At 40.9% G+C, this 25,354-nt stretch overlaps 2 protein-coding genes across 6 annotated transcripts in view; one reads left to right on the top strand and one right to left on the bottom strand.

Moving 5' to 3' along the window:
* The window catches only part of PRKDC (protein kinase, DNA-activated, catalytic subunit), a 250,709-nt gene extending 247,002 nt beyond the window's left edge, over positions 1-3,707 (bottom strand). For 3 of the 5 annotated variants that reach the window (XR_009351780.1, XR_009351781.1, XM_059166490.1), the window contains exons 1-3: positions 3,496-3,707; positions 1,500-1,576; positions 1,310-1,402 (exon numbers count right to left, since the gene is read on the bottom strand). Coding sequence is in view for 3 of the 5 variants with exons in the window: in XM_059166490.1 (XP_059022473.1) it covers positions 1,310-1,402; positions 1,500-1,576; positions 3,496-3,649 (324 nt within the window). In the remaining 2 variants the exon portion in view is untranslated. The remainder of the gene's footprint in view (positions 1-1,309; positions 1,403-1,499; positions 1,577-3,495) is intronic. The other 2 variants (XM_059166488.1, XM_059166489.1) reach the window with 1 other exon arrangement.
* Positions 3,708-4,363: 656 nt separating this feature from the next.
* On the top strand, positions 4,364-24,664 carry MCM4 (minichromosome maintenance complex component 4). The gene is made up of 17 exons (XM_059166492.1): positions 4,364-4,490; positions 4,605-4,688; positions 5,677-5,841; positions 6,200-6,363; positions 6,457-6,558; positions 6,800-6,895; positions 6,977-7,072; positions 8,549-8,687; positions 11,640-11,860; positions 14,978-15,098; positions 17,640-17,899; positions 18,353-18,718; positions 19,175-19,302; positions 20,661-20,868; positions 22,133-22,361; positions 22,930-23,063; positions 23,969-24,664. The coding sequence occupies exons 2-17, from the start codon at positions 4,619-4,621 to the stop codon at positions 24,059-24,061; spliced, it is 2,592 nt and encodes an 863-aa protein (XP_059022475.1). The 5' UTR covers positions 4,364-4,490; positions 4,605-4,618; the 3' UTR covers positions 24,062-24,664.
* The last annotated feature ends 690 nt before the right edge of the window (positions 24,665-25,354 follow it).

Genomic DNA, 25,354 nt, shown 5'->3' with positions numbered 1-25,354 from the left:
AGCAGCAATGGCCACGGTCGCCAAACTGTGGAAAGAACCAAGATGCCCTTCAACGGACGAATGGATAAGGAAGATGTGGTCCATATACACTCTAAGTCTTATTTTTAAGCTTAGCAAGATTAAAAATACCTACCTCAAAGAGGTTTAGTAAAATTAAGAAAGAAACTGTATCATGAAAAAACTTTGTAAAATATGAAGTGCTCTACAAATGCTGGTTACTCCTACTGTTGAAGCAATTTTTAAAAATACAGTTGACTCTTAAACAGCACAGGCTGGAACTGTACAAGTCTACTTATATCCACGTATACCCAGATTTTTTTCGATACAGTAAGGTACTGTAAATATATTTTCTCCTATGATTTCCTGAATAACATTTTCTTCTCTAGCTGACCCAACTATAAAAATAAAATCCATAATGCACAGAACAGACAAGACATATGCTAATCAACTATTTATGTTTATCAGTAAAGCTTCCAGTCAGTAGTAGGCTACGGACAGTTAACTTTCTGGGCAGTCACAAGTCAAATACATGGATTTTCAACTGCATGCAGCAGGTCAATGCCTCTAACCCCCTGTTGCTCAACGTTCAACTGTGTTAGGATTCCAAACCAGAAAGGCTAGAAATCAATAGAAGATAAAATTAAAATCTATTAAAAAAAGATGGATGATTATTACATCATACATTAAGGCTAATTGTAATCAATAAAATAACTTCTTATAAATTACCCCAGAGTGAATATATACTTCTTCATCAAATCTTAGTATCCAAGAACTACAAGTAATTTGGGGCCAATAAAAACAACTTAATTTATGCCACTTGTTGAAAGCAAAACAAGTCTGAGAAAGAACTACTTAAATTATTATTACTAGTTCCACAGTAAATTATGAGGACACCTGGGGAAGACAAATGGAAAGAGAACAGGAGGCACAAGAAAGGCAAACTTCCAACTGCTGCCAAAGGGCACATAGGAAGGACATGAAATAAGAATCTTATTCTGCAGAATTCTTTAACATTGTTTATTAGTATTTTGAAACTTCCCCACAATTCAAAAAACCCAAGTTATTATGACTTTTTACAAAAGACATTATTTATCCTATGTGCAAAAAGTTATCAAAGTAGCTTTTGACAAGGGCCTTACTTTATTAAATCTGAAAAGAACAACCTACTTCATTATTAGCCCACAATCAAGCACAAATAAATAAAACTCCTTGATGAGAAAGGAGAAATAAAATATAAACCCAAGTTTAAGTTACAGCATAAGTTAAAATCAATGTCGGTATATAATGAGATACGTTTTTTTCTCCTTACCTTAATTTCTAGAGAATAAGGTGTGATCTTCTGGCCAATTTTTTCTAAGAAAATACATAAAAATTTTAAGACTTCTTCTCTACAATCACGAAACTGTAACAAAAGAAATAAACACAGTAAATATGGGCAAGAAGAGTCACTCCAACATAAAGGAGTGTACAAGAAAAGGAAAACGAAATCTTCAACTTACTTCATCAATGCTAAGTGACTTCCGAACAAACACAAGCAAACCAAAATCTTTGGAAAAAATTAAGGAAGTCTGTAATGCTGGACAAAAAAAAAAAAAAAGTTAGAGAGCTACTAAGAAGCACTCCATAAACCCACCCTAAATGGGCTGCATGTTTCTCAATTCAGCCTTTTAAGCAATAAAACACTAACTTAAGGCTTCTGCATTTAAACAAGGAAAACAGGAAACTATAGATGATATTCCACTGGGATGACGCAGGCAGAATAATGGCCCCAAAGATACCTGAGCCCAAATCCCAATATCATACCTGTAAATACACTAACTTTACATGGAAAAAGGACATTAAGGCTGCAAATGGAATTAAGGTTACTAATCAGTTGATTAAGAAAAAGGGGGGGGGGGGACAGGGGTGCCTGGGTGGCTCAGTGGTTTAAAGCTTCTGCCTTCAGCTCAGGTCATGATCCCAGGATCCTAGGATGGAGCCCTGCATCCGCATTGGGCTCTCTGCTCAGCGGGGAGCCTGCTTCCTCCTCTCTCTCCACCTGCCTCTCTGCCTCCTTGTGATTTCTGTCTGGCAAATAAATAAATAAAATCTTAAAAAAAAAAAAAAAAGAAAGAAAGAAAGAAAAAGGGGGGATTATCCTGGATTATACATGGGTCCAATATAATCACATGGGCCCTTACCAGTGGAGGAGAGAGTAAGAAAAATGTAAAGAGAACAGGAGAGAAGAGAGATTTCAAGCATAGGAGTTACTAGACTCATAGCTGCTGGCTTTGAAGACAGGGGTCATGACTCAAGAAATGTGGGTGGCTCCTACAGGCAGGGAACATCAGGAAGGAAAAGGGACTTTAGTCCTATAATTTGCAAAGAACAGAATTCTGCCAACCTGAATGAAAAAGGAAATGGATTCTACATGAGATCCTTTAGAAAGTGAAGTGACCTGCCAGAAGCCTTGGTTGTAGTTTGGTGAGACCCCTGTTGGGCTTCTCACTACAGAATTGCAAGATTATTAAATCTATGTTGTTTTAAACTACTACGCTTGTGGTATTTGTTACTGCAGCAATAGAAAACTAATACATTCCTCTATAATCTTCCACCTGAGAAAACATATACTAAACATTCAGAATAAACTTGGAGCTACTTTATAAACGAGTTAACTAAAGGAACAAAAAAGGAATTCTAACTTAGAAACTCTGAGACTAATGGCGCTTCGGTCGCTCACTCGGTTAAGCATGGGACTCAATTTTGTCTGAGGTCATGATTTTATGGTCTGTGAGATGGAACCAGAACTGGGGCTCCAAGCTCAGCAGGGAATCTACTTGAGATATTCTCTTTCTCTGCCCCTCACCCTCTCTAAAAACAAAACAAAACAACCTTGAGACCAGAAGGCATTTACATGTTAGTTTTTTTTAAATTTATTTCCCCATTAGTAATATATCCTTGACAATATATATAGATACTAGACAGCACTAGAAGTTTTCATGCAATGATATATTTTAAAAGTGCTGAAAAGAGGCACTTTTACTACAAAGTAGCGAAAGATTCTCATTTAGGGACTGCTTAAAAAAAGTTAAAAGAACTGCAGGGCTGTAAGTTACATTTCTGCAATGCTTCTCAGAAGTAGGAACAGCAAACGTTTAAGAGTCGGGAAAAGGTACTGGAGGATTTAGGCGCTTTCTAAAAAGGTGAAAGAAAATACTTTCCTTTTCCCTCTGCCTCCTTTGCATAGCAATGATTGCCAAATTGCCAAATTTTTCGCCAACATTACTTTTAAAGCATCTTTACTCTGCTAAGAAAACATGTAGCATGACAAACCACTTTTTATACACAACCACGGAAATTCCGACAATCCAGAATCAAACGACTGGACTTTTTCAAAACACTGTTCGATAAACCCGCTAGGAGAAAACCCTAGGCTCTTAGGCCCCAGCATAACACGGAAACCCCAAACGCGCACGCGCATTGGTACCCTCCAAGCGCGTCGGGGACAGTACCCACCCAGCACCGCGGGGCCGGAGCTCAGCACGCACTCCTGTCCCAGGCCCCGGATCAGCTGATAACTGGCCGTCGCCGCACTGCAGCGGTCCCCGACAGACAAAGACCCCTGCAGCTGCAGTAGGGAGCCCCGCACGTCTGACGCGGAGTCAGCCATGACGGCCAAACCCAGCACTGCGCGTGAGCACACCCCGTCCGGGTCCCGAAATGCCGTGGGGCTCGGAGGCGGGGCTCGCGGGTTCTCAGGGGGCGGGGTTCTCAGGGCAGGGGCGGTGCTCGCAGTGGCGGGAAACTTCGGGGAGGCCCTGAAAGGAGGGGTCTTCAATGTAGGAAAAGCCCTTTAGATGTCAGTTAGGGTAGTGGCAGGACAATGAGTGTGTTACATACATACAATACACTGGGCATGCATACATGGAAGCTTAGAAACAGGAATCTAGCAGTTTAACCTCCGGAAATAGATGGGGAGGGTGGTTGATGAATTAGAGTTGACTAAATACCGGAGACAGAAAACAAAAAAGACAATCTAGAGGCTTGCGTCAAAATCTACATAGTTGTTCCTTAATAAAGAGTGAGAAGTGCATGTGTAATGTCTTTAGCAATGAAGATGCTTAAGGGATAAAGAATTTTCTCCTTAGCCAACAACACTGCGTAGTCACCCTGTCTGTGAACTTAATCCGACCGTCCTCCCCAGGTTTCCCGCGAAAACGAGGTCTAGCAGGGGGCCAGACCACCTAAACGGAGGGGGGCACCGAGCAAGGCTAGAGTCTGCTTTCCGTGGGGCGCTGGAGGAGGCCTTTCAGTACCCCCTGTTGGCTCGCAGTGGCGCCTCCCGGAGGCGGAGCCATGCCAGAGCGCTGCTGTGATTGGTGGGGCACCGCCGAGGGCGTTGACGACGGGCAGCTGGCGCGAAACCTTGCTCCACTCTTGCTGTGTAGGAGAGCTATCCACCGGGTGCGTCCGGGTTCCTTGCGGGCGTCGGCGCGGAGCGGATTTCCCGGGTAGGAGCGTGCGGGCCGGGGTGGCGGGATGAGGACCCCAGCGAGGGTATCTGTGCAGTGGGATGGGGGAAGCTGGGGGCGGAGGCGGGTGGAACCTGCCCTTTTCTCGCGCAGGTTCCACCAGCACCATGTCGTCCCCGTCGTCTACCCCGAGCCGCCGCGGCAGTCGGCGCGGGCGGGTCACACCTGCGCAGACGCGTAAGTCCCTTCCCGTGAGTCAAGCCCGCCTCATTATCCTCCATCCCCTCTTCTGGCTTTTTCCCGCCACCACAGAGAAACCTGGCCGAGCCTGGTTTCTAGCTCTGAGAGCAGTCTTTAAGGCCCAGGTGGAATAAGATATGCGGACGGCTTTGCCTATTCTTGTGTGTGTGTGTGTGTGTATTTGTGTGTGTGTGTGAGAAAGAGAGGGAGAGGCAGTAAGTGCTAGGCCCTCGTTTCCTCCTTTTCCAACCTGTTTTCTAATCTTTAAGAGTGTCCGTGCCTATCTGTCTCCGTTTTGTTTGGTTTGTATTTGTTCCCAAGAGACTTGATGGTGATGAAGTTCTAGAACCTAGGTGAGGTTTGGTGGGCTGAGGTCCGGAGCTGATGACCAAGAAAGAATTCTTGAGACATCTTTGGTGCAAAATGGTGGTTTATTAAAGCACGGGGACAGGACCCGTGGGCAGGAAGAGCTGCTGCCCCGGGTTGTGAGGGATGGCAGGTTATGTACCCTGCTGTTGGGGGAAGGTGAGGGAAAGGGAGGTTTCAGCGGAGTTTTCATATGCTAAAGAGGGCCTACAAGGTGCCAGGATGTTCCAGGCCTGCCGGAGGCCTTGCCCTTGCTGCTGGATCAATGTTGTCTTTAGACCAGCCATTAACATTAAGATCTTTGGGAGACTTTTTGGTGGGGTCTCACAATCCTGCTATCAATCGTCTTTGTTAGTGAGATTTAGGACATTTGTAAGCCAAGGGAGACTCCTGTCTAGCAGGATTGTGAGCTCTGCAAGTTAACTATTTGCTTATTGTTCATGGCAGTCAGGGCTGCCTGAGGGATGCTACACTTATGGAGGGGAAAGGGTGAAGAGGGGGTGCAAGGCGCCAGCTTTTGCTTTGTCCTCAGCCAGCCTCCTGCTCCCTCATCAATGGAATTCCCAGAAGACCAAACAGGAGAGTTGATGGCCGTCTTTTCTGTTTTGTATGTCACAAGCTCGAAGTGAAGATGCCAGGTCGTCACCGTATCAGAGACGTAGGGGCGAAGATTCTACCTCTACAGGAGAGTTACAGCCCATGCCGACCTCACCTGGAGCTGACCTGCAGAGCCCTGCCGTGCAGGATACGTTATTTTCCAGCCCTGCTCAGATACATTCCTCAGGTATGATTTTGGCAGGATCTAAGTTCTACTGTGGTTGATATAGGGATGCTTTAGCTGCTCATATTTGCTGGTTTGTTAATGGGTAGTTGATGTAACCCTACACGAGCTAGTATGCTCACCACCAATACGGAGATAGATACATGTTAAGACTTAGTGAACAGAGAAGAAAAAATTTGGTGCGTTTTTACTAGAAGCTTTAATAGCCCTCTTAACTTAATTGCCGCAGGTTAACTTAACTGCCACAGGTTTCAAGGAATATTTGCTCTTGTTCTTAGATGACTTAAGTCAACATGCTGTAGTTTAGGATTTGATAGGCTATCAGAATTTTATTGTAGATTTTCATATTTTGTTTTTATAGCAATTCCCGTGGACTTTGATGTTAGTTCACCACTGACATATGGCACTCCCAGCTCTCGGGTGGAGGGAACCCCAAGGAGTGGTGCTAGAGGCACACCTGTGAGGCAGAGGCCTGACCTGGGGTCTGCACGGAAGGGCCTGCAGGTGGATTTGCAGTCTGATGTGGTGAGTATACAGTAGGTCTTCTGTTAGCAGCATTTGGGGAACATAAAATGGGTAATTCCCCATTAACTCGTTCTATCATATTTTTCTGTATAGCCAGCAACAGAAGATATAGTGGCAAGTGAGCAATCTCTGGGACAAAAACTTGTGATTTGGGGAACAGACGTAAATGTGTCAACATGCAAAGAAAATTTTCAGGTAAGCTGTATGTTAATACTTTAGGGTTCTGAAAATGCTGGGAGAAAAGATTTATAAACAGTATCTAAGTAGCTATAGCACTTGGGTAGGTTTTTAGGTGGCTTAGAATTGTTGACTTTTTTTTAAAAAGAAAAAAATACCATTTATATCTGTCTCCAAATAGGAACATTCTCATGATTTTTTGCATTTGAGTAGTTATTCCTAAATGCATCAGACTTACTCTTTTTCTCTCAACATCAAGAGATTCCTTCAACGTTTTATTGACCCTCTGGCTAAAGAAGAAGAAAATATTGGCATAGATATTACTGAACCTCTGTACATGCAACGACTTGGGGAGGTAATCAAATGGTCTTATAAAATCAAATTAATGCATTTTAAGACAATTAGCAGAACATAACTTGTTTGTTTTCTCTTCTAGATTAATGTCATCGGGGAGCCATTTTTAAATGTAAACTGCGAACACATAAAATCATTTGACAAAAATCTATACAGACAGCTCATCTGCTACCCACAGGTAAGATTTTGATTTTGACCTTACCGAATTATAGTAAACATCCAGAACACCTAGAGGGTTTTTGAATAGCAGAATTTCCTGGATAACAGAAAGAAAATGCCTCCAGAGCACAAAAACTTAAGAAAATCATACTCTTCTCCTTTAAGATGAACATTTTCTCACACTTTAATATTTCCAAAATAGTCACAGGCCATAGTCTAATTGGCAGGTTCTTTCTTAATAGTATTTAAAGTAATGATGAATCTTAAAATTGATAGCTACTTCGGTTGGATGAAGTAAACTATCTTAAGTGAAAAAAAAATTTTTTAAGAGTTATTTATTTTAGAGAAAGTACACACACATAGGAGGTGGCAGGGGGTGGTTGGCAGAGGGAGAGGGATAGATAGTCTGAAGCAGACTCCAGGCTCAGTGCAGGGCCCCAGTTGGGGCTGGTTCTCATGATCCGAGATCATGACCTGAGCTGAAATGCAGTCAGACACTCAACGGTGCCACTCAGGCATCCCTTAAGCAAAAATATTTTATAAATAAGCACATTACACTTTGTGCCATCCATAGCTGATTATGTTAACCTTGTTGTAATCCTTTTCTTTTTTAATTGTTTTTTGTTTGTTTGTTTGTTTTTGGGGGGGTGGGAGGGGTAGAGGAAGAGGGAGAAAGAATCTTTAGCAAGCTCCAGACCCAGTGCAGAACCTGACACAGAGCTCGATCTCACAACCCCAAGATTATGCCCTGAGCCAAAATCAAGAGTCGGGGCGCTTAACCAACTAAGCCACCCAGGCGCCCTATAACCTTTTTCTTTTAAGCTTTAGGTCAAATTTTATTATTGAAGTATCAGCTATATTTATTCTAGTTGTAGGCTTTGGAGGCAAGCAGACTTGGTTTTGTATCTTGATCTTTAGCTGTATCACCTTGGTCAAGTTCACTAACATAAAAGTATGAGATCAAAAGCTTTTCATTACTAATTAAAAGCCCAAGATATGGGGCGCCTGGGTGGCTCAGTGGGTTAAGCCGCTGCCTTCGGCTCAGGTCATGATCTCAGGGTCCTGGGATCGAGTCCCGCATCGGGCTCTCTGCTCAGCAGGGAGCCTGCTTCCTTCTCTCTCTCTCTCTGCCTGCCTCTCAGTGTACTTGTAATTTCTCTCTGTCAAATAAATAAATAAAATCTTTAAAAAAAAAAAAACACAAAAAAAAAAAAAAAAAAAAAAAAAAGCCCAAGATATGTCAGTACATTGTGAAGTATTCATATATATGATCACACCTAACCATTATGAAAATATGCAGGGGTGAGAGAGCTCAGTCTCAATGTACCTAAAGTCTTTAAACAATATGTTTGTGATTATATACAAGTGATACTTAAGATTTATGCCAGATGTATTTCTTTTTATACTTCACTAATATGAAATCCCTTATTTCTGGTATTTAATTCTAAGGTGGCAATATAAACACAGCTTGGCCTCTTTAAATTCATTTTTATAGGAAGTTATCCCAACCTTTGACATGGCTGTCAATGAAATCTTCTTTGACCGTTACCCTGATTCAATTTTGGAACATCAGATTCAAGTAAGACCATTCAATGCATTAAAGACGAAGAATATGAGAAACCTGAATCCAGAAGGTAATATTTTTTAATAGCAGGAAAATACATAAAAATAAAATCTTATTTCATCAAGGAATTTTAAAAGAATTGTATATGTGATAGTGGTGGTAATAGATTATAAATTGACTAAATATATGGCAGATTGATTTACCCTATATGCCTTTGAACCAACCCTGCCTTCTTTTAACTTAACTGAAATTACATAAAAGATGTTGTAACTCTCAGGGCACCTGGGTGGCTCAGGGGATTAAATCCTCTGCCTTCAGCTTAGGTTGTGATCTCAGGATCCTGGGATGCATCAGGCTCTCTGCTCAGCAGGGAGCCTGCTTCCCTTCCTCTCTCTCTGCCTGCTTCTCAGCCTACTTGTGATCTCCGTCAAATAAATAAATAAAATCTTTTAAAAAATATATATGTTATAACTCTTGACAGTTCTTTATCTTAAGGTGAACTTGCCCAAATGTAATAGTTTTTCAGTTACTAAGTAGGCATATTTTCAAAATCACTGCAGAAAACAAATACAAAATATGATCCCTGCTTTGGAGCTTATAGGAATCTGGTTTGTGGGGTACCTGGATGGCTCCATGGGTTGAGCATCCAACTCTTGATTGTGGCTTAAGTCATGATCTCAAGTCTGCACTCAGCAGGGAGTCTACTTGAGGATTCCTCCTCCCCTCAAATGATTAAATAAGTCTTGTAAAAAAAAAAAAATCTAGCTGGAAAAGTAAATTAAAAAAAAAAACATAGGCCAATAGAGCAGTGCAAGGGATGTCTTAGCCCAAGGAGGGGGACGAGTTCATGGTGAAAGAGAAATTTTAGTTACAGTAAGGATTTGGAAAGCAGACATGAGGGAATTCACTCTGGGCTGCACAAAGGTGATGTAGGCAGAAGCAAAGCAGAGCTATATGCAGATAGTAAGTGCTGGCTGAGGCCAGAAGTAAGAGAGGTAGTGTTTGTGTTAGGACTGGAAAGTCTGGGTCCTGAAGAGCTTTGAATTCCAATTTAATACAGATTTTTATTCCAAAGTCAGTAGGGAGCAATTGATACTTTTTCAGAAGAAAGTGAGAAAGATTTTACCACTCTTGAGGATCTCATGGTGAGTCTAGTGTGCCAGGTATAAGGTGTGTTAAAGTTCAGTTCAGAGACTTTTTAATAGTAGCTCTAGTATGGAGCAGCAGGGTCCTAAGCTGGACAGTAGCCATAGGAGTGAAAATATAAGACAAACATAGTATTTGCCATGTATGAAGATTAAGATATAAAAACTGCTGAGAATTTATAAACAGTCCTATAGGTGAATGCGCAAAGGACACAAATGTCCGTATAAGAAAATACAACAGCTAACAAAGGAACAAATGTTGGAGTTCACTGTTGATTAAAGGATACATATGTTCTTATGAAATTGGTTCCTTACCCTACTTTGTGATAGGGTATTCAGTGGAGACACTGAAGGATGTAGGAAACTGAGAGTGCTGCAGTTCATTTTTCAGGGGCAGAGCATTGGTACATGAAAGCTAAGACTGGAGATTATCATAATTTCAGATGAAGAGGGATTGCCAAATACCCAACTAATTTCAAAAGTTTTAAACTTTTTTTTTTTTTAAGATTTTATTTATTTATTTGACAGCGATCACAAGTAGGCAGAGAGACAGGTAGAGAGAGAGGAGGAAGCAGGCTCCCTGTTGAGCAGAGAGCCTGATGCGGGGCTCGATCCCAGGACCCTGGGATCATGACCTGAGCTGAAGGCAGAGGCTTTAACCCACTGAGCCACCCAGGTGCCCCAACAAAAGTTTTTGTATTGATTTCTGTAACTTACTACAGATGTTACTTTTTATTTTTTTAAGATTTTATTTATTTATTTGACAAAGATCACAAGTAGGCAGACCACGGCAGGCAGAGAGAGAAGGGAGGGAGCAGGCTCCCCACTCTGAGCAGAGAGCTCGCCCCTGGGATCATGACCTGAGCAGAAGGCAGAGGCTTTAACCCTATGAGCCACCCGGGCACCCACAAAGGTTACTTTTTAAAGTAGAATAAGGATTGGTGGGGAGGGAGGGAAGGAAGATTTTTAAGTAAGTAGAAGGGAGGACAAGACCAAGTGGGAAAGAGCTTGTGAGGCAGCAATAAGTACTGAAAGGCTGTGGCAATCTGCAAGGCCAGTTGTGGCTAACTACAGACCATGTTTTGTTGACTATGAATAACAGTGTAACTCGTTTGGAACTAACAGTGGGAATGAATTGGGTAAAAGTTTTCTTGTCAGGGATGGTCCAAACTGTAGAGGAACCAGGTGCAAAAGTGAAAAATACTCTGTACCAAGTCTTTCTTATATAAATAGTAATGATTGTCTAAGTTGTATAGTGCTTATTTCTGCTAGGTACTGTTCTTATAAGGCTTGATGTATGCAGGCTCTTAATCTTTAACAAATGTAAGGCAGATGCCATTACTGTCTTGTGTAGAAGGGCACAGAGAGGCTAAGGTGTCCCCAGGGTCACACAGGTACTCTGTCCAGATCATCTGGCTCTGGAGCCAATGCATTTCACATACACTGAGCATCAGGACTTCAGCATAATACAGTGTGTGAGGAAGAAGGCCATGCGGCAAAGGAGGCAGAAGTGTAAAGCTTCTAATGCAAACCCAGAAGGTGGAGGGGAACAGGAGGTAGATAAGCAGAAAGATGGTGGATGCCTATTGGACAGTGGGCCTTCGGGCAGAAGGCCAGAGGGCCAACAGAGTTGAGAAGAAGGAAGACAACACAGGAAGGGCATCCCAGGCCAGACCTGAGGATACCCAATGAAACATGCATTCCCTGACCATAGCACCTCCCTGTGACCACAGCCATCCCCAGTAAGATTCTCCTGGGCTCAACGGCACACCTAGACCTGCCCTGGCAGGAATATAGCTCAAGGAAGAGACCACTTCTTTCTGGGCTGCAGGCAGTGGCTGATGGATAAGCTGACCTCTCTCCCCAACTCCTTACAGACATCGACCAGCTCATTGCCATCAGTGGCATGGTAATCAGGACATCCCAGCTGATTCCAGAGATGCAAGAGGCCTTCTTCCAGTGCCAAGTGTGTGCCCACACAGCCCGGGTAGAGATTGACCATGGCCGCATTGCTGAGCCCTCTGTTTGTGAGCGCTGCCACACCACTCACAGCATGGCACTGATCCACAACCGCTCTGTGTTCTCTGACAAACAGATGGTATGTGCCTTCTTGGGTGCCTTGGGAGGCATCCCCATTGGCATATTGGTGCTTAGGGCTTCAGGTTTGGGATGGGGCTTTTCCTTTTTTATTGCCAGTGAGCACCAGGTCATGATTATATACCACGTTCTCATGGCCTAAAATACTTTCTAATAAGAAAAACACATTCTGGGGTGCCTTGGCGGCTCAGTGGGTTAAAGCCTCTGCCTTTGGCTCAGGTCATGATCTCAGGGTCCTGGAATCGAGCCCCATATCAGGTTCTCTGCTCAATAGGGAGCCTGCTTCCCCCCCTGTCTCTGCATGTCTCTCTGCCTGTCTCTCTGCTTACTTGTGATCTATGTCTGTCAAATAAATAAATACCTTTTTTTTAAAGTTTAAATAAGAAAACACATTCTTTCACTATTTTTTTCCTCACTATTCCACTTTTTGACTTAATAAACTTAATTTGAGGGGTATCTGGGTGGCACAGTTTGTAAGCATCTGCTTTCAGCAAGGTTGAGGGATCAAGCCCCACATCCAGCTCTGTGTTCAGTGTGGAGTCTTTAGGCTTTTTTTCTCCCACTACCTCTATCCCTTACTTCCCTCCTGCTTTCCCCCCACCCCAAAATAAATGTTCCCTTTTTTTTTTTAAGGTTTTATTCATTTGAGAGAGAGAGAGTACACATGAGCAGAGGGGAGGGCAGAGGGAGAAAGAGAAAGAGAAGCCTCATGTGATTCCATCCCAGGACCCTGGGCTCATGACCTGAGCCGAAGGCAGATGCTTAAACAACTGAGACACCCAGGTGCCCTAAAATCTTTTTTAAAAATTTAATTTGAGATGTTTCTATAGGAAATACTTAAGCTTATTTTAAAAAATTTAGTATGTCAGATAAAAGTATATGAAACATCTAAGATCAGTAAAAATTGGGGTGCCTGGCTGGCTCAGTTGGTACAGCAGGCGACTCTTGATCTCAGAGTTGTAAGTTTGAACCCCACGTTAGGTGTGGAGAATACTTAAAAATAAAATATTTTGAAAATTATATCGGTAAACATTAGTTAAATTTTGTCATTTTGCAGCTGTTCCCATTGGTACAGAATGAGTTGACAATTTTTCTGAAGTCTTTCTCAAATTTTATTGTAAAGCAAGTTTGGTTTTTGTGTCTTTAATGAATTTTTTTTTTTTTTTTTTAAGATTTTATTAGAGAGAGAGAGCGAGAGCGAGCCCATAGGATGGAGAACAGGGGGAGGGAGAGGGAAAAAGAATGAAGCAACTCCACACTGAGTGCAGAGCCACACACAGGGCTCAGTCTTACAACTGTGGGATCATGACAAAAGCCAAAACCAAGAGTCAGATGCTTAACTGACTGAGCCACCCAGTCACCCCTTTAATAATGAAAATATTAAGATGAAGTTATCAAAACAACATATGAATAAGTGGGAAAAGTAAAAATTGTTTATTTGCTGTGATTGTAATGGTGTTAAAGTAGGCACAGGGACAAGGACTGTTAAGTTTTTTGAATTTTGCTGTAATGTTAAAACAACTTTCTAAAATTTAAATAGAATATGGTCAAAATACTACAAAGCTAATTTCCTTTATGGGGAGTCAATAAGAAAAATACTAGCAAATGTGAAGAAGTGTTGAATGTTTTTACTAACCAAAGAATTGAAAATTAATTATAGATAGAAATTTTCATCTAATATTGCTACCAATAATTGGAGCAAATGTACCTCAACTCATGCCAGCATGGTGCTGAGACCTATGATACAAATATGGAAGCGTGCTCCCAGGTCGTTTTTAGTGTAATATTCTTTCTTAGGATGCTTCAGAGACTCCCAAACTGACTTGAAATAAAACTATCCTAGAGTAGTTTCCAAACTCCATGACCCGATAACACCACAACACACCTTCATACCCACAGACCTCACTGTCAGTGTCTCAACCATTTCCTTATGAAACAACCAAGCTTCTCAACCAAGCACAGGTTTGCCTTAGGACCATTGACACTTGTTGTTCTTAACCTACAGAACACACGGCTTCCTCCCTAATATCCTTAAACCTTTGCCTAGAGGTTGCTTGATCTGAGAAAAGCCTTCCCTAACCTTGCCTTGTGAAAAGCATCTCCTCCACCCCCACTGCTCATGCTCCTTACTCTTTTTTCCTTTTATTACGTGTGTCACTGCCAAATGTTATATGCTCACTTGTATGTTTGTGCATTGTTTGTCCTCACTCCACTCCAAGGGAAGACTTCATTCACTGTGGAGTCCCCAGCACCTAGAACCAGGCCAAGTGCTCAGCCAATACTGCTGTGTGAGTAACCAGGCCAAGTGTTTATGAGATGCACACAGTGAATAGGAGAGATGCACCAAAGTACTTAACCAGGAATCTGAAAAGTGTGTACTTCTCCACCTTGGAAATCTATGAGAAGTAATTGCTAAAAACATAATTAGAAATTTAGACAAACGTGTATGCAAAGAAATGTTCACTACATCCTTGAAATGGTGAAAAACAGTCTCACAAATTACGGCTGTCTCCCAAATAGGGGAATTTGTATGTAAACAATAATCCTTACAAATGTATGTTTATGTCACATTAAAGGTTTAAAAAAAAAATGTTGGCTATCTGGAGATAAAAACAAAGAATGGTATTTTTTTACGATTTTATTTATTTCAGAGAGAACATGAACACAACTGAGGGGAGACAGAAGGAGAAGCAGGCTCCCCACCGAGCAGGGATCCTGATGCGGGGCTCTTCCCAGGGCCCTGGATCATGACCTGAGCCAAAGGCAGATACTAAAACCAGTTGAACCATCCAGATGCCCCGAGAATGGTGTTTTAAAAATAAATGTGGTAGGGCTCAGTTGCTTGAGTGTGAGACTCTTGATCTTGGCTCAGGGTGTCAGGTGCTCCTATGTGCTCAGCTGGGAGTCTGCTTTCTCTCCCTCTCCTTCAGACCTCCCCCATTTGGGTGTACACACATGCACATGTGCGCTCTCTCTAAAATAAATAAGTGAAATCTTTTTATAAAGTAGAAATGTGGTAACATCAAAAATAGTTATCTGTAAGTGGTACAAAGATGGGCAGTTTTGTCTAAATTGTGCTTGTCATTTCCTGAGTTATCTGTTTCCTCTGTTCTTTCAGATCAAACTCCAAGAGTCTCCTGAAGATATGCCTGCAGGGCAGACGCCTCACACTGTCATCCTTTTTGCTCACAATGATCTTGTTGACAAGGTTCAGCCTGGAGACAGAGTGAATGTTACAGGTTAGAATGTAGATTATATTAATGAGATAAGTATGCCTTGGGGTTTTTTTTATTTGTTTGGGGTTTTTTTATGCTTTTTAGTCAGTCCTTTCGCTTGGTCATGAATTCATTGGCCTGAAGCCCGGTCCTGCCTATAATGCTTTATTCACTTTTTACTTAGCAGGGTGGAACCTTTCAATGTGTTGTCTGCTGTTGCTTGCTCTTTACTGTTTCAGTGTTCCAGAGCTATAAGTGTATTTTGACCTGATAGCACGGGTATCTGGAGAAAACAGCTCAGACAAGGCTAGTATTGGTAAGATTGGAGTTCTACCAGCAGCTTCAGGAAGCAGCACTCACCAACCTGGAATTTTAAATAATTTGCCACTTCCCAAATGTACAGCTAGGGTTAACATTTACTTATTATAGAGAGGAAATGGGTCAGAGTACCTTGCAGAGTTACATTGTGGTTTGTGGGGTTTTTTTTTAAGATTTTATTTATTTGTTTGACAGAGATACAGCCAGAGAGGGAACATAGTCAGAGGGAGTGGGAGAGGGAGAAACAGGCTTCCCACTGAGCAAGGAGCCGGATGTTGAGCTTGATCCCAGGATGCTGGGATCGTGACCTGTTCCGAAGGCAGACACTTAACTGACTGAGCCATCCAGGTGCCAGGTGTGGTATTTTTATAGGAAGTAGAGATTCAGAGACTTTGAGATCACTGTAGCTGAGGTTATGTGGTAATCTGTGACACAAGGTTTCTCCTTCTCTCCTGGCCAAGAAAGTGCTTATTCTACTCTACCACGTGAATATGCCAGTCTTTCTCTTGATGCTTCAGAGTAGGATAAGCACCTGGTTTCTCAAAGGTGCTGTGAATAGCAGGCAGAGTTCACTGAGGTCAAGGTGGGGACTGAATCCAGGGAGTGGCTGCAGCTCTTAATGTAACCCATTAGTTGTGTTCTGTGAGTTAAGACTTCTCATCCTGTGTCTCCACAGTAGGTGTAGCCCAACGGTTGCCTATAACAACCTTAAGTTATAAAAGCACTTGTAGTTCATTAACAATATGAAAGAATGTGTCATTGGTGAAAGTTGTGCAATCCTTGTTCTGCCACCCTATATTGGTCTGAAACCTTTGATAAAGTATTTAATCTATTTTAATATCCTCAACTGCCAAGTAGAATTAATGTGATTATACAGATGAATGTGTTTGGGGAGGGGAGCTGTGGAAAGCACCATATAGATGTAAAATAAATATTGAAGTTGTTCTGTGATGAAGAATCATTGCAAGCACCAGTAAAAATAAGTAGACACTTTAAACAGTTATCTGTCCCTAATTCAGCTTACCATAAAGGAGGTTGTGTACTCTCAGAATGCTACATATGAACTGGTTTTTAATGTTTTAAAAAAGAATTACATTGACCTATTAAATAAAAGGATTGGTGATCTATGATGTGTTGCTAAGAAGCCTGTGATAGAGCAGATAGTTGCTCCTCAGAAAGCTGCAAGAAATTGGATTATCCCAGAGTCCAAGCCTTCTGGATTGAAAGTCAAAAAAAGATAAACATCACAGATGTCAGTTTGGGAAACTTCTTTTTGAAAAACAAATGAGTTGGTATGGTTGAGGGCTGATTACTCATTTATTTCTTCTAATGTTCTTAAATTATATTCTTTAGGAAGTGTGCTAGGGCATGCCCATTCACCTAGAAACACTTCTTGTTATTAATAACATGTAGTAATATTTCTTTTACTGTATCTTTACCTCTGACTCTATAGACAGTCTAGTCTGTGAAATAACTTTTGAGTAATCTTTTTAAAGATTTTATTTACTTATTTGAGTAATTTTTAAAAGAGCTTTTTAGTATTTCCTTTCCAAATTTTTGGTACAGGATTTTAGTACTTTGTTCTAGTCAAATAATTACTAAGCAGATTCTGTACATTCAGCTTAAAAGAAATGAAAAAACTGTTTCAAAATACTGTTTATTGAACACAGCTGTAAGCCAGCATTATGCTGAAAGCAAAGTAATTTCATTTAAATCTCAGAGTGATTATATGCAGTATGGTTGTACTCAGGTCCCAAGATCATAGAGCTAATGGATGGTTATAGATGAACACGTTTTTAGGTCTGCTTTTTTAAAAAACCTATGTTTTGGGACACCTGGGTGGCTCAGTTGGTTAAACGGCTGCCTTCGGCTCAGGTCATGATCCCAGCGTCCTGGGATCGAGTCCCATATCGGGCTCCTTGCTCGGCGGGGAGCCTGCTTCTCCCTCTGCCTCTGCCTGCCATTCTGTCTGCCTGTGCTCGGTCTCTCTCCCTCTCTCTCTCTGATAAACAAACAAACAAACAAATAAATAAATAAAACCTGTGTTTTTTCCAACTTGCCTTGCCATTTTCACCAGGGAGCTTTGCAGTATAGGTGAGTCCTTGACTCTAGGAAGGTCATGAAGGCAGTATGCTCAAAACTCACCTCCACTGCCAGCCCTCAGGTCTCTTAGGTGCTGCCTGCTGTCTGCTATTTTATGTGCCATTTAGGGGAAGGTAAAAGCATATCTCTTGATTGTGCCCTCAGGTATCTATCGAGCTGTTCCTATCCGAGTCAATTCAAGAGTAAGTAATGTGAAGTCTGTCTACAAAACCCACATTGATGTCATTCACTATCGGAAAACTGATGCAAAACGCCTACATGGCTTTGATGAAGAAGCAGAGCAGAAACTTTTTTCAGAGAAACGGGTGGAATTGCTCAAGGAACTTTCTAGAAAGCCAGACATTTATGAGAGACTTGCTTCAGCCTTGGCTCCGAGTATTTATGAACATGAAGATATAAAGAAGGTAACAGTGGACTTTTAACTTTGATCAGGATTTATAGTTCTTTGAGATCAAAAGGCACGAATATGTGCCCCTTCTATCACTACCACCCCCACCCCATCCCTAAAGAATAAGAACTGTTGGGTGTTCCACAGAGCAAGGTGCTTACCATCTGACTTGGTTATTGGTTGAAAAGAATTGGTCATTGTCCATTTCCTCATATCTACATTGAAATTAAATGTTTCTAAAGAAAAACAAAAGCTAGATGGGATCAGAATAGAGATTTACATAGCCACCATTCTGGCACACTGGTATGTGAGTCTATATAAATTGGTTAGTTCATTTAAAGCACTTTCCTCTTTGTACATTGCCTTAATTTAATTATAATTTTTTATTCACAGGATAAGAAAATACCTCTAACATTTAAACTAGATCAATTGCTCTGTAGTCAGTGAATGTTTAAACATTTTTGTTTAGGGAATCTTGCTTCAGCTCTTTGGTGGAACAAGAAAGGATTTTAGTCACACAGGAAGAGGCAAATTTCGTGCTGAGATCAACATCCTGTTGTGTGGTGATCCTGGGACCAGCAAGTCCCAGCTGCTGCAGTATGTGTACAATCTAGTCCCCAGGGGCCAGTACACATCTGGGAAAGGCTCCAGTGCAGTAGGCCTCACTGCATACGTGATGAAAGACCCTGAGACGAGGCAGCTTGTCTTGCAGACTGGTGCCCTTGTTCTGAGTGACAATGGTATCTGCTGTATTGATGAATTTGACAAGATGAATGAAAGTACAAGATCAGTACTTCATGAAGTCATGGAACAGCAGACTCTTTCAATTGCAAAGGTGAGAGGCCCGTTCTCCATGTGTCAACATGGGTACACTTAGAAATCTAGCACCCATATTCACCTTGGTTCTAACTTTGGGAAACTCATGACTACTTTTCCTACTAGGTTTCAGCTAAATATCTTTGAGTATTTCCTCTTTCATCTTTTTTGCTATAGTAACCCACTAATATGTGGTATTCCTAGAACTTGAGTTTGTCCTAAATGTTATGCAGAGGTTTAGTTTCTGAGAAGAATGTAGTTACAGCATACATTTGTCTAGAATATGATTGTTGGCATGAATCTGAGGATGGCATTGTCCCAGATAAATCTGTTGGTATCATCACACACACAAGGTGATGTGTGTGACTCTTGGTGACGGTGGATGTACGGCAAAGTGCACTCCAGGTGAAGATAGCTCACGTGGTTCCTACCAGCATCAGGGTGAAGTTTCTAACTGCACTGTTTTCTCTGGTAGGCTGGGATTATTTGTCAGCTCAATGCTCGCACCTCTATCCTGGCAGCAGCAAATCCTATTGAGTCTCAATGGAATCCTAAAAAAACGACCATTGAAAATATCCAGCTACCTCACACTTTATTATCAAGGTATGAGAACATAAAGAAGATGCTTACTTTGCTCATTTGTAGAATTTTCAGGGTGAGATAAAGGGAAATAATAAAATTCAACCACTACTAGCATCATAAGCTCTTCACTCTAAAGCAAAATTTTCTAATAGGGGTGGTCAGGTTTTCATGGCAAGGACTGTGTTTCTCTACTCAGCTATCAGGTAGCACCTTAACATTTATTCATTCTTTGAAGCTGTTAGGACATTTCACCTTGACATCCTTTTCAGAAGCCCATCACTTGCTGCTCATCTCTGCCTTAAAGTCGCTAAAGAATATCATCAAGTACAGAGAAAAGCTTCACATGACAGATAAGGTTCTGAAAAATTAAATTTGTTAAAGTAGAATTATAATCCAGTTTTTCTCAATGCCACTGCTACAAATACTGATTTCATTAATGGGTTGTAATAGTATTTTATAAATAGTATTTTACCTTATTATAGTAGTTATTTATAGTATTTCATAAATGGATTTTAGATTTTATGTATTTTTTTTAAGATTCTATTTATTTATTTAACAGGCAGAGATCATAAGTAGGCAGAGAGGCAGGCAGAGAGAGAGGAAGGGAAGCAGGCTCCCTGCTGAGCAGAGAGCCCAATGTGGGGCTCCATCCCAGGACCCTGGGATCTGACCTGAGCTGAAGGCAGAGGCTTTAACCCACTGAGCCACCCAGGCGCCCCAGATTTTAGATTTTAATTATTCAACTTTGTTCCAGAGTTCTGTTCTGTTTTTTGTTTTTTTTCCCAAAACAGTTGAATGCTTTTTTCTTTAAATCTTACAATCTTCAAAATTATCATTTTTTTTTTTTTTAAGAGAGACCACAAAGAGGGAACACGAGCAAGGGGAGCGGGAGAAGGAAAAGCAGGCTTCCCGCAGAACAGGGAGACTGATGGGGGGCTCGATCCCAGGACCCGAGGATCATGACCTAAGTCAAAGGCAGATGCCTGATGACTGAGCCAGCCAGGCACCCCTGGAGAGCAGACTCTTAATTCTTCCTTGGCAGCTCTGACTACACATACATTCACTGATCATGCCTAGGTGGCTCAGAAGCAAATTTTTTTTTTTAAGATTTATTTATTTTGAGAGAGAGTGTACGGGGGAGGGGGGCAAGGGGGTAGCAGAGAGAGAGAGGGAGAATCTCCAGCTGGCTTCCCACTGAGCATGGACCTGATGCAGTGCTCAATCTCAGGACCCATGAGATCATGACCTGCGCCGAAACCAAGAGTCAGAGGCTTAACCACCTGAGCCACCCAGGAGCCACAGGAGCAATTTTTAAGTTACATATGTGGGTATATTGGTGTCCCAAGCAGGAAAACAATGTTTTTACAATATTTTTTCAGGTTTGATTTGATATTCCTCATGCTGGATCCTCAGGACGAAGCCTATGATAGGCGTCTGGCCCACCACCTTGTCGCTTTATACTACCAGAGTGAGGAGCAAGTGGAAGAGGAGTTCATGGACATGGCAGTGCTAAAGGACTACATTGCTTACGCCCACAGCATGGTCATGCCTCGTCTGAGCCAAGAAGCCAGCCAGGCTCTCATTGAGGTAACACACGTCCATGTTTAAATCCTGAGAAATGTTTTTATTGAGCCTGTAGCCAATAACGTTAATGTCACTAGCTGACTATCTCCATTAAAAAGTAGTTTTGTTAATGACGTATTATTTTGTATAACTACTTTTTTCTCCTATGTTGCAAAATTGACTTTTCTAAAGGTAGAAAAGGGAAAAGATTCTTTTATATATGTCGTACAAGCTTTTTATAATTAAATGTTTGTAAACACAATAAGTTTAAGCTCAGAATACATGAGTCGAAGTAGAAGTTATGCTACTTAGTAACTTTGTAACTCTGAAGAAGTCATGTAATTTCTCTGAGCTTCCATTTGCTTGTTTCTAAAAAGTAAAAGGAATTTTGAGTACCTGATGTTCACTTTTCTGTAGCCTTTCCCTTGGACAGCAGTGCATAATGACACATTCAGTTATTCAAACACTATATTAAAAAGGTTCCTGGTGCTTAGTGGGCTTTATATCCTAACTAAGCCCCTGAAAATACTCAAAGAAAGTTATAGGTGATGTATAATTTTCCATTTGTATCATATACTTGAGGGTTGCTCAACAAAAAATGATGTTCACGGAGGACGTTGGGAGTTGGAGAGAAGTGAGTTGGGGGATGTCAGAGGAGGAGACAAACCATGAGAGACTGTGGACTCTAAGTAACAAACTGAAGATTTTGGAGGGGTGGTGGGAGGGGGTTGGGTGAGCCTGGTGTGGGTATTAAAGAAGGCATGTATTGCATAGAGCGCATTGGGTGTGGTGCATAAACAATGAATCTTGGAACAAAATAAAACTAAATTAAAAGTGATGTTATATAAGTGAGTTTACTACAACTCAGATTTGTAACATTATTTCAGTAATCTTTGCATGCCTCAGTCATTAAATAAACCCTCAGCATAGGTGTAAACCAGAGTTGGTGCCTGAGCACCTTTTTCAGACAGGCACCCTGATTGGTCCTCTGCTGTAATTGTGACCTGCCCTTTACCCCAACACACCATGTCCCCTGAATGCCAGCCTCACACACCTCCTAGCCCACCCCGATTCTTCACTCTTCATAGCCACATCAGATACCACCTTCATGATGAGCTTTAAGGCCCAGGGCTAGATCTGACTTCTGATTCCCCTCAGTACTGCACCTGGCCGCCGTTAGTTTATTTAACAGAATCCTAACTGTTCAAAGTTCAGCCACAAAACTAAAGTATTGTTACAAGGAGTTTTGGTTTTAGTTTTTGTGTTTTTTTTTTTCTGCCTACACTAGGCTTATGTAGACATGAGGAAGATTGGTAGCAGCCGAGGAATGGTTTCTGCGTACCCTCGACAGCTGGAATCATTAATTCGATTAGCAGAAGCCCACGCTAAAGTACGATTCTCAAGTAAAGTTGAAGGAGTTGATGTTGAAGAAGCAAAACGCCTCCATCGGGAAGCTCTAAAGCAGTCTGCCACTGACCCCCGGACTGGCATTGTGGACATATCTATTCTAACTACAGGTCTGTTTGCATTGAACATAAGAGCACATGAAATTTATACACACACACACACACACACGCATGCACGCACATATGCACACACACACAACATGTAAGTAATTTGTATTTCATAGTTGAGCTAACAATTAAGTTATTTGAAATGACGGACTTTTTAACCTTTTTCAGATCAGGGCCTCTTTGAGAATCCTGTTAAAAGCTGAGAAAAATATGCTTAGACACATGCATGCACATACAGTGTTGTATCTAATTTCACAGAGCTTTTCTGCTGTCTAGGTACCTCTGTTAGTCCACTTTAAATAATTCATTTCTTAATGAGCACTGACTGCTTGCTATATAGATTACATGGACTGTGTTTCAGTGGAAACTAGCAGTTACTGGCTTATAGAAAATTGGAAACAGAATTCAGAACTCAAAATTTTGAATATATTTTAGCATTCAGCCACTGTCCCCTAATCTTTTTCGTGGCAACACTACTAAAGAAATATTAATGGAAATTTGAAATACTTCACTTCCCTGTAGCAGAAATATTTTCATTAATTTCTTTCTTTCTTTTTTTCATTTAAATCAGGAATGAGTGCCACCTCTCGTAAACGGAAAGAAGAGTTAGCTGAAGCATTGAAAAAACTTATTTTATCTAAGGGCAAAACACCAGCTCTAAAATATCAGCAACTCTTTGAAGATATCCGGGGACAGTCTGACATAGTAAGTGTTTATAAGAGTTTTTTGCTTAATAGAAATTTTCTTTTTTACCTTAGTACTTCTATTAAGGTTTTTGTGGGGGGTTTTTAAATTTTTTTATAAACATAACAATGTATTTTTATCCCCAGGGGTACATGTCTGTGAATCGCCATTTTTAAGGTTTTTTAAAATCTTTTTCTTTCATTTAAGTATTAAGTATAGGTCTGGATTAAAAAAAGGTAAAGTCCCCCACAAATTCATCATCAAGAAATAACCACAAAATTTTGTTCTATTAATAGTTTTTGTGTATATGTACACATGTGGTCTTTCTGAAATATGAACATAGTTAGAGTTACACTGTTTTATAACTTGCTTTTTCTTTGTTTTTTAATTTAAAATATGCTGTGTTGTGTTGTGAATAGGCTGAATAACATTATTTATAATGATTGGGTAAGATCCCTTTGAGTGCCTATCCCATCATTTACTAAACCGATTGCTGAACATTTAGGATGTTTGCAGTTTTTTCCCATGATAAATAGTGTTAACCCTGCATATTAGCCATGCATCATAAGGTAATGATGAAATGATCAGGTTCCCTTTTGTAAATAAAGTTGGGTTACCCAGTGAAAAGAACTCCAGGGTCCAAGTCAGCCATTTGCCTGCTTTCATTTGCATATTTTCTACAGCTGGATTAGCACTACAGGGGCAGAGTTGAATATTTCTACAGACCATAAGGGTAGATAGCAAGCCTATCTATTTGTCTTCAGGCCCTCTGCATGAAATGGTTACCCTCCTGGTTAGAACCTAAGGCGTGTATACAGCTACCAAAAAGGAAAGAGACTGGTAGCTCTTTACATTGAAATCAGCGTATCTAACAGGTAAGGGAGTACTTAATGTGTAAAATAATTGTTTTCATCTCTTCCCCAAAGGCTATTACCAAAGATATGTTTGAAGAAGCCCTGCGTGCCTTGGCTGATGATGACTTCTTAACAGTAACTGGCAAAACTGTCCGCTTGCTCTGAAGCTCTAAGGTGTTGTACTTGTGTGCCTATGTGTGCAGCATAGAGGCCAATGAGCTGCCACTGTTGCTGTCTGTGGAAATAGATTCTTAAAGTCATTATTTGGCTCCATAAAAATCTTCTAACCTGGGTTCAGTGAAGTGGGTGTTTTCGCTTATTTAACATCCTTAGTGAAAATACTGTGCCAATTTACAGTTGAGGTTATTTTTTTTAAGTGCCATTATTTTAGCACCAGGGTTTTTAATGTGTATTTCCATATATATGTATGTATGTATATGTTAGGATGTCAGTCTTTTTTGGAGATGGCAGTCTGAGTCACGGGTCATGGTTTTGTGCTGAACTTTCTAAAGGCAATCATCCATATGCTTGAAGTTTTTGTAATATGAGATAAAACTTAGCCAGGGCATATCATTCAGTATGAGGTAATGAAGGACCAGAGCTTTCTCCCTCTTAAAACTCTCAAGTGTAATTCCTTCTAGAGGCTTATTCTCATGGCTCCCATAAGATGAAAAAAATGGGTGGTTGTAAATGATTAAGGTTTAGGTTAACTTCTACTTTATCCTAATATGTAAACTTTTTCCTAAATAAATGATTGATTAAGTAATACTTGGTTATCTGGTTTTATTTTTCATTAAGAAAAATAACTTTAATAAATGTTATACTCATGGAAATTCATGATGGTAATAAGTACTTTAGAATGCACAAAAGAAATTCACTATAATATAGGTTCCAATTTACTTTTATCCTAGCAGGCATTATCCTTTTTTGTTCTGTTTTGTTCTGTTTAAGATGTTATTTATTTATCGGAGAAAGCAAAGCAGGGGGAGTGGCATGCAGAGGGAGAAGTAAGCTTCCTGCTGAGCAAGGAGCCCAATGCAGGACTGATCCAGTCCCAGGACCATGTGATTATGACCTGAGCCAAAGGTGGACATTTAACCAACTGAGCCACCCAGGTGCCCCATAGCAGGTTTTATTCTTATAAAACCACCATAGGCTAGAATTTTATACAGAACTAGGATTATAATAAATAATCCCTGAAACATTGAGGGTAATTGTATGCTAGCCCTTTTTTTTTAATAATTTAGGATCAACATTCAATAATCCAGTATCCATAGGAAATGATAGAACTAAGGTTAAATAGCATTAAAATGTTAACATTGGAATTATATTTAGAGGCTTTTTTTTTTTAAGATCTTATTTTAGAGCATATGTGATCAAGGGGGAAGGGTAGAGGGAGAGGCAAAGAATCTCAAGCAGACTCCACACTCAACACAGAACCTATTACAGGGCTCAATC

Source organism: Mustela lutreola, chromosome 3, assembly GCF_030435805.1.
Source record: "Mustela lutreola isolate mMusLut2 chromosome 3, mMusLut2.pri, whole genome shotgun sequence".
Taxonomy (NCBI): Eukaryota; Metazoa; Chordata; class Mammalia; order Carnivora; family Mustelidae; genus Mustela; species Mustela lutreola.
The sequence above is the reverse complement of the archived record's forward strand: the minus strand, read 5'-3'. Positions and strand labels throughout refer to the sequence as shown.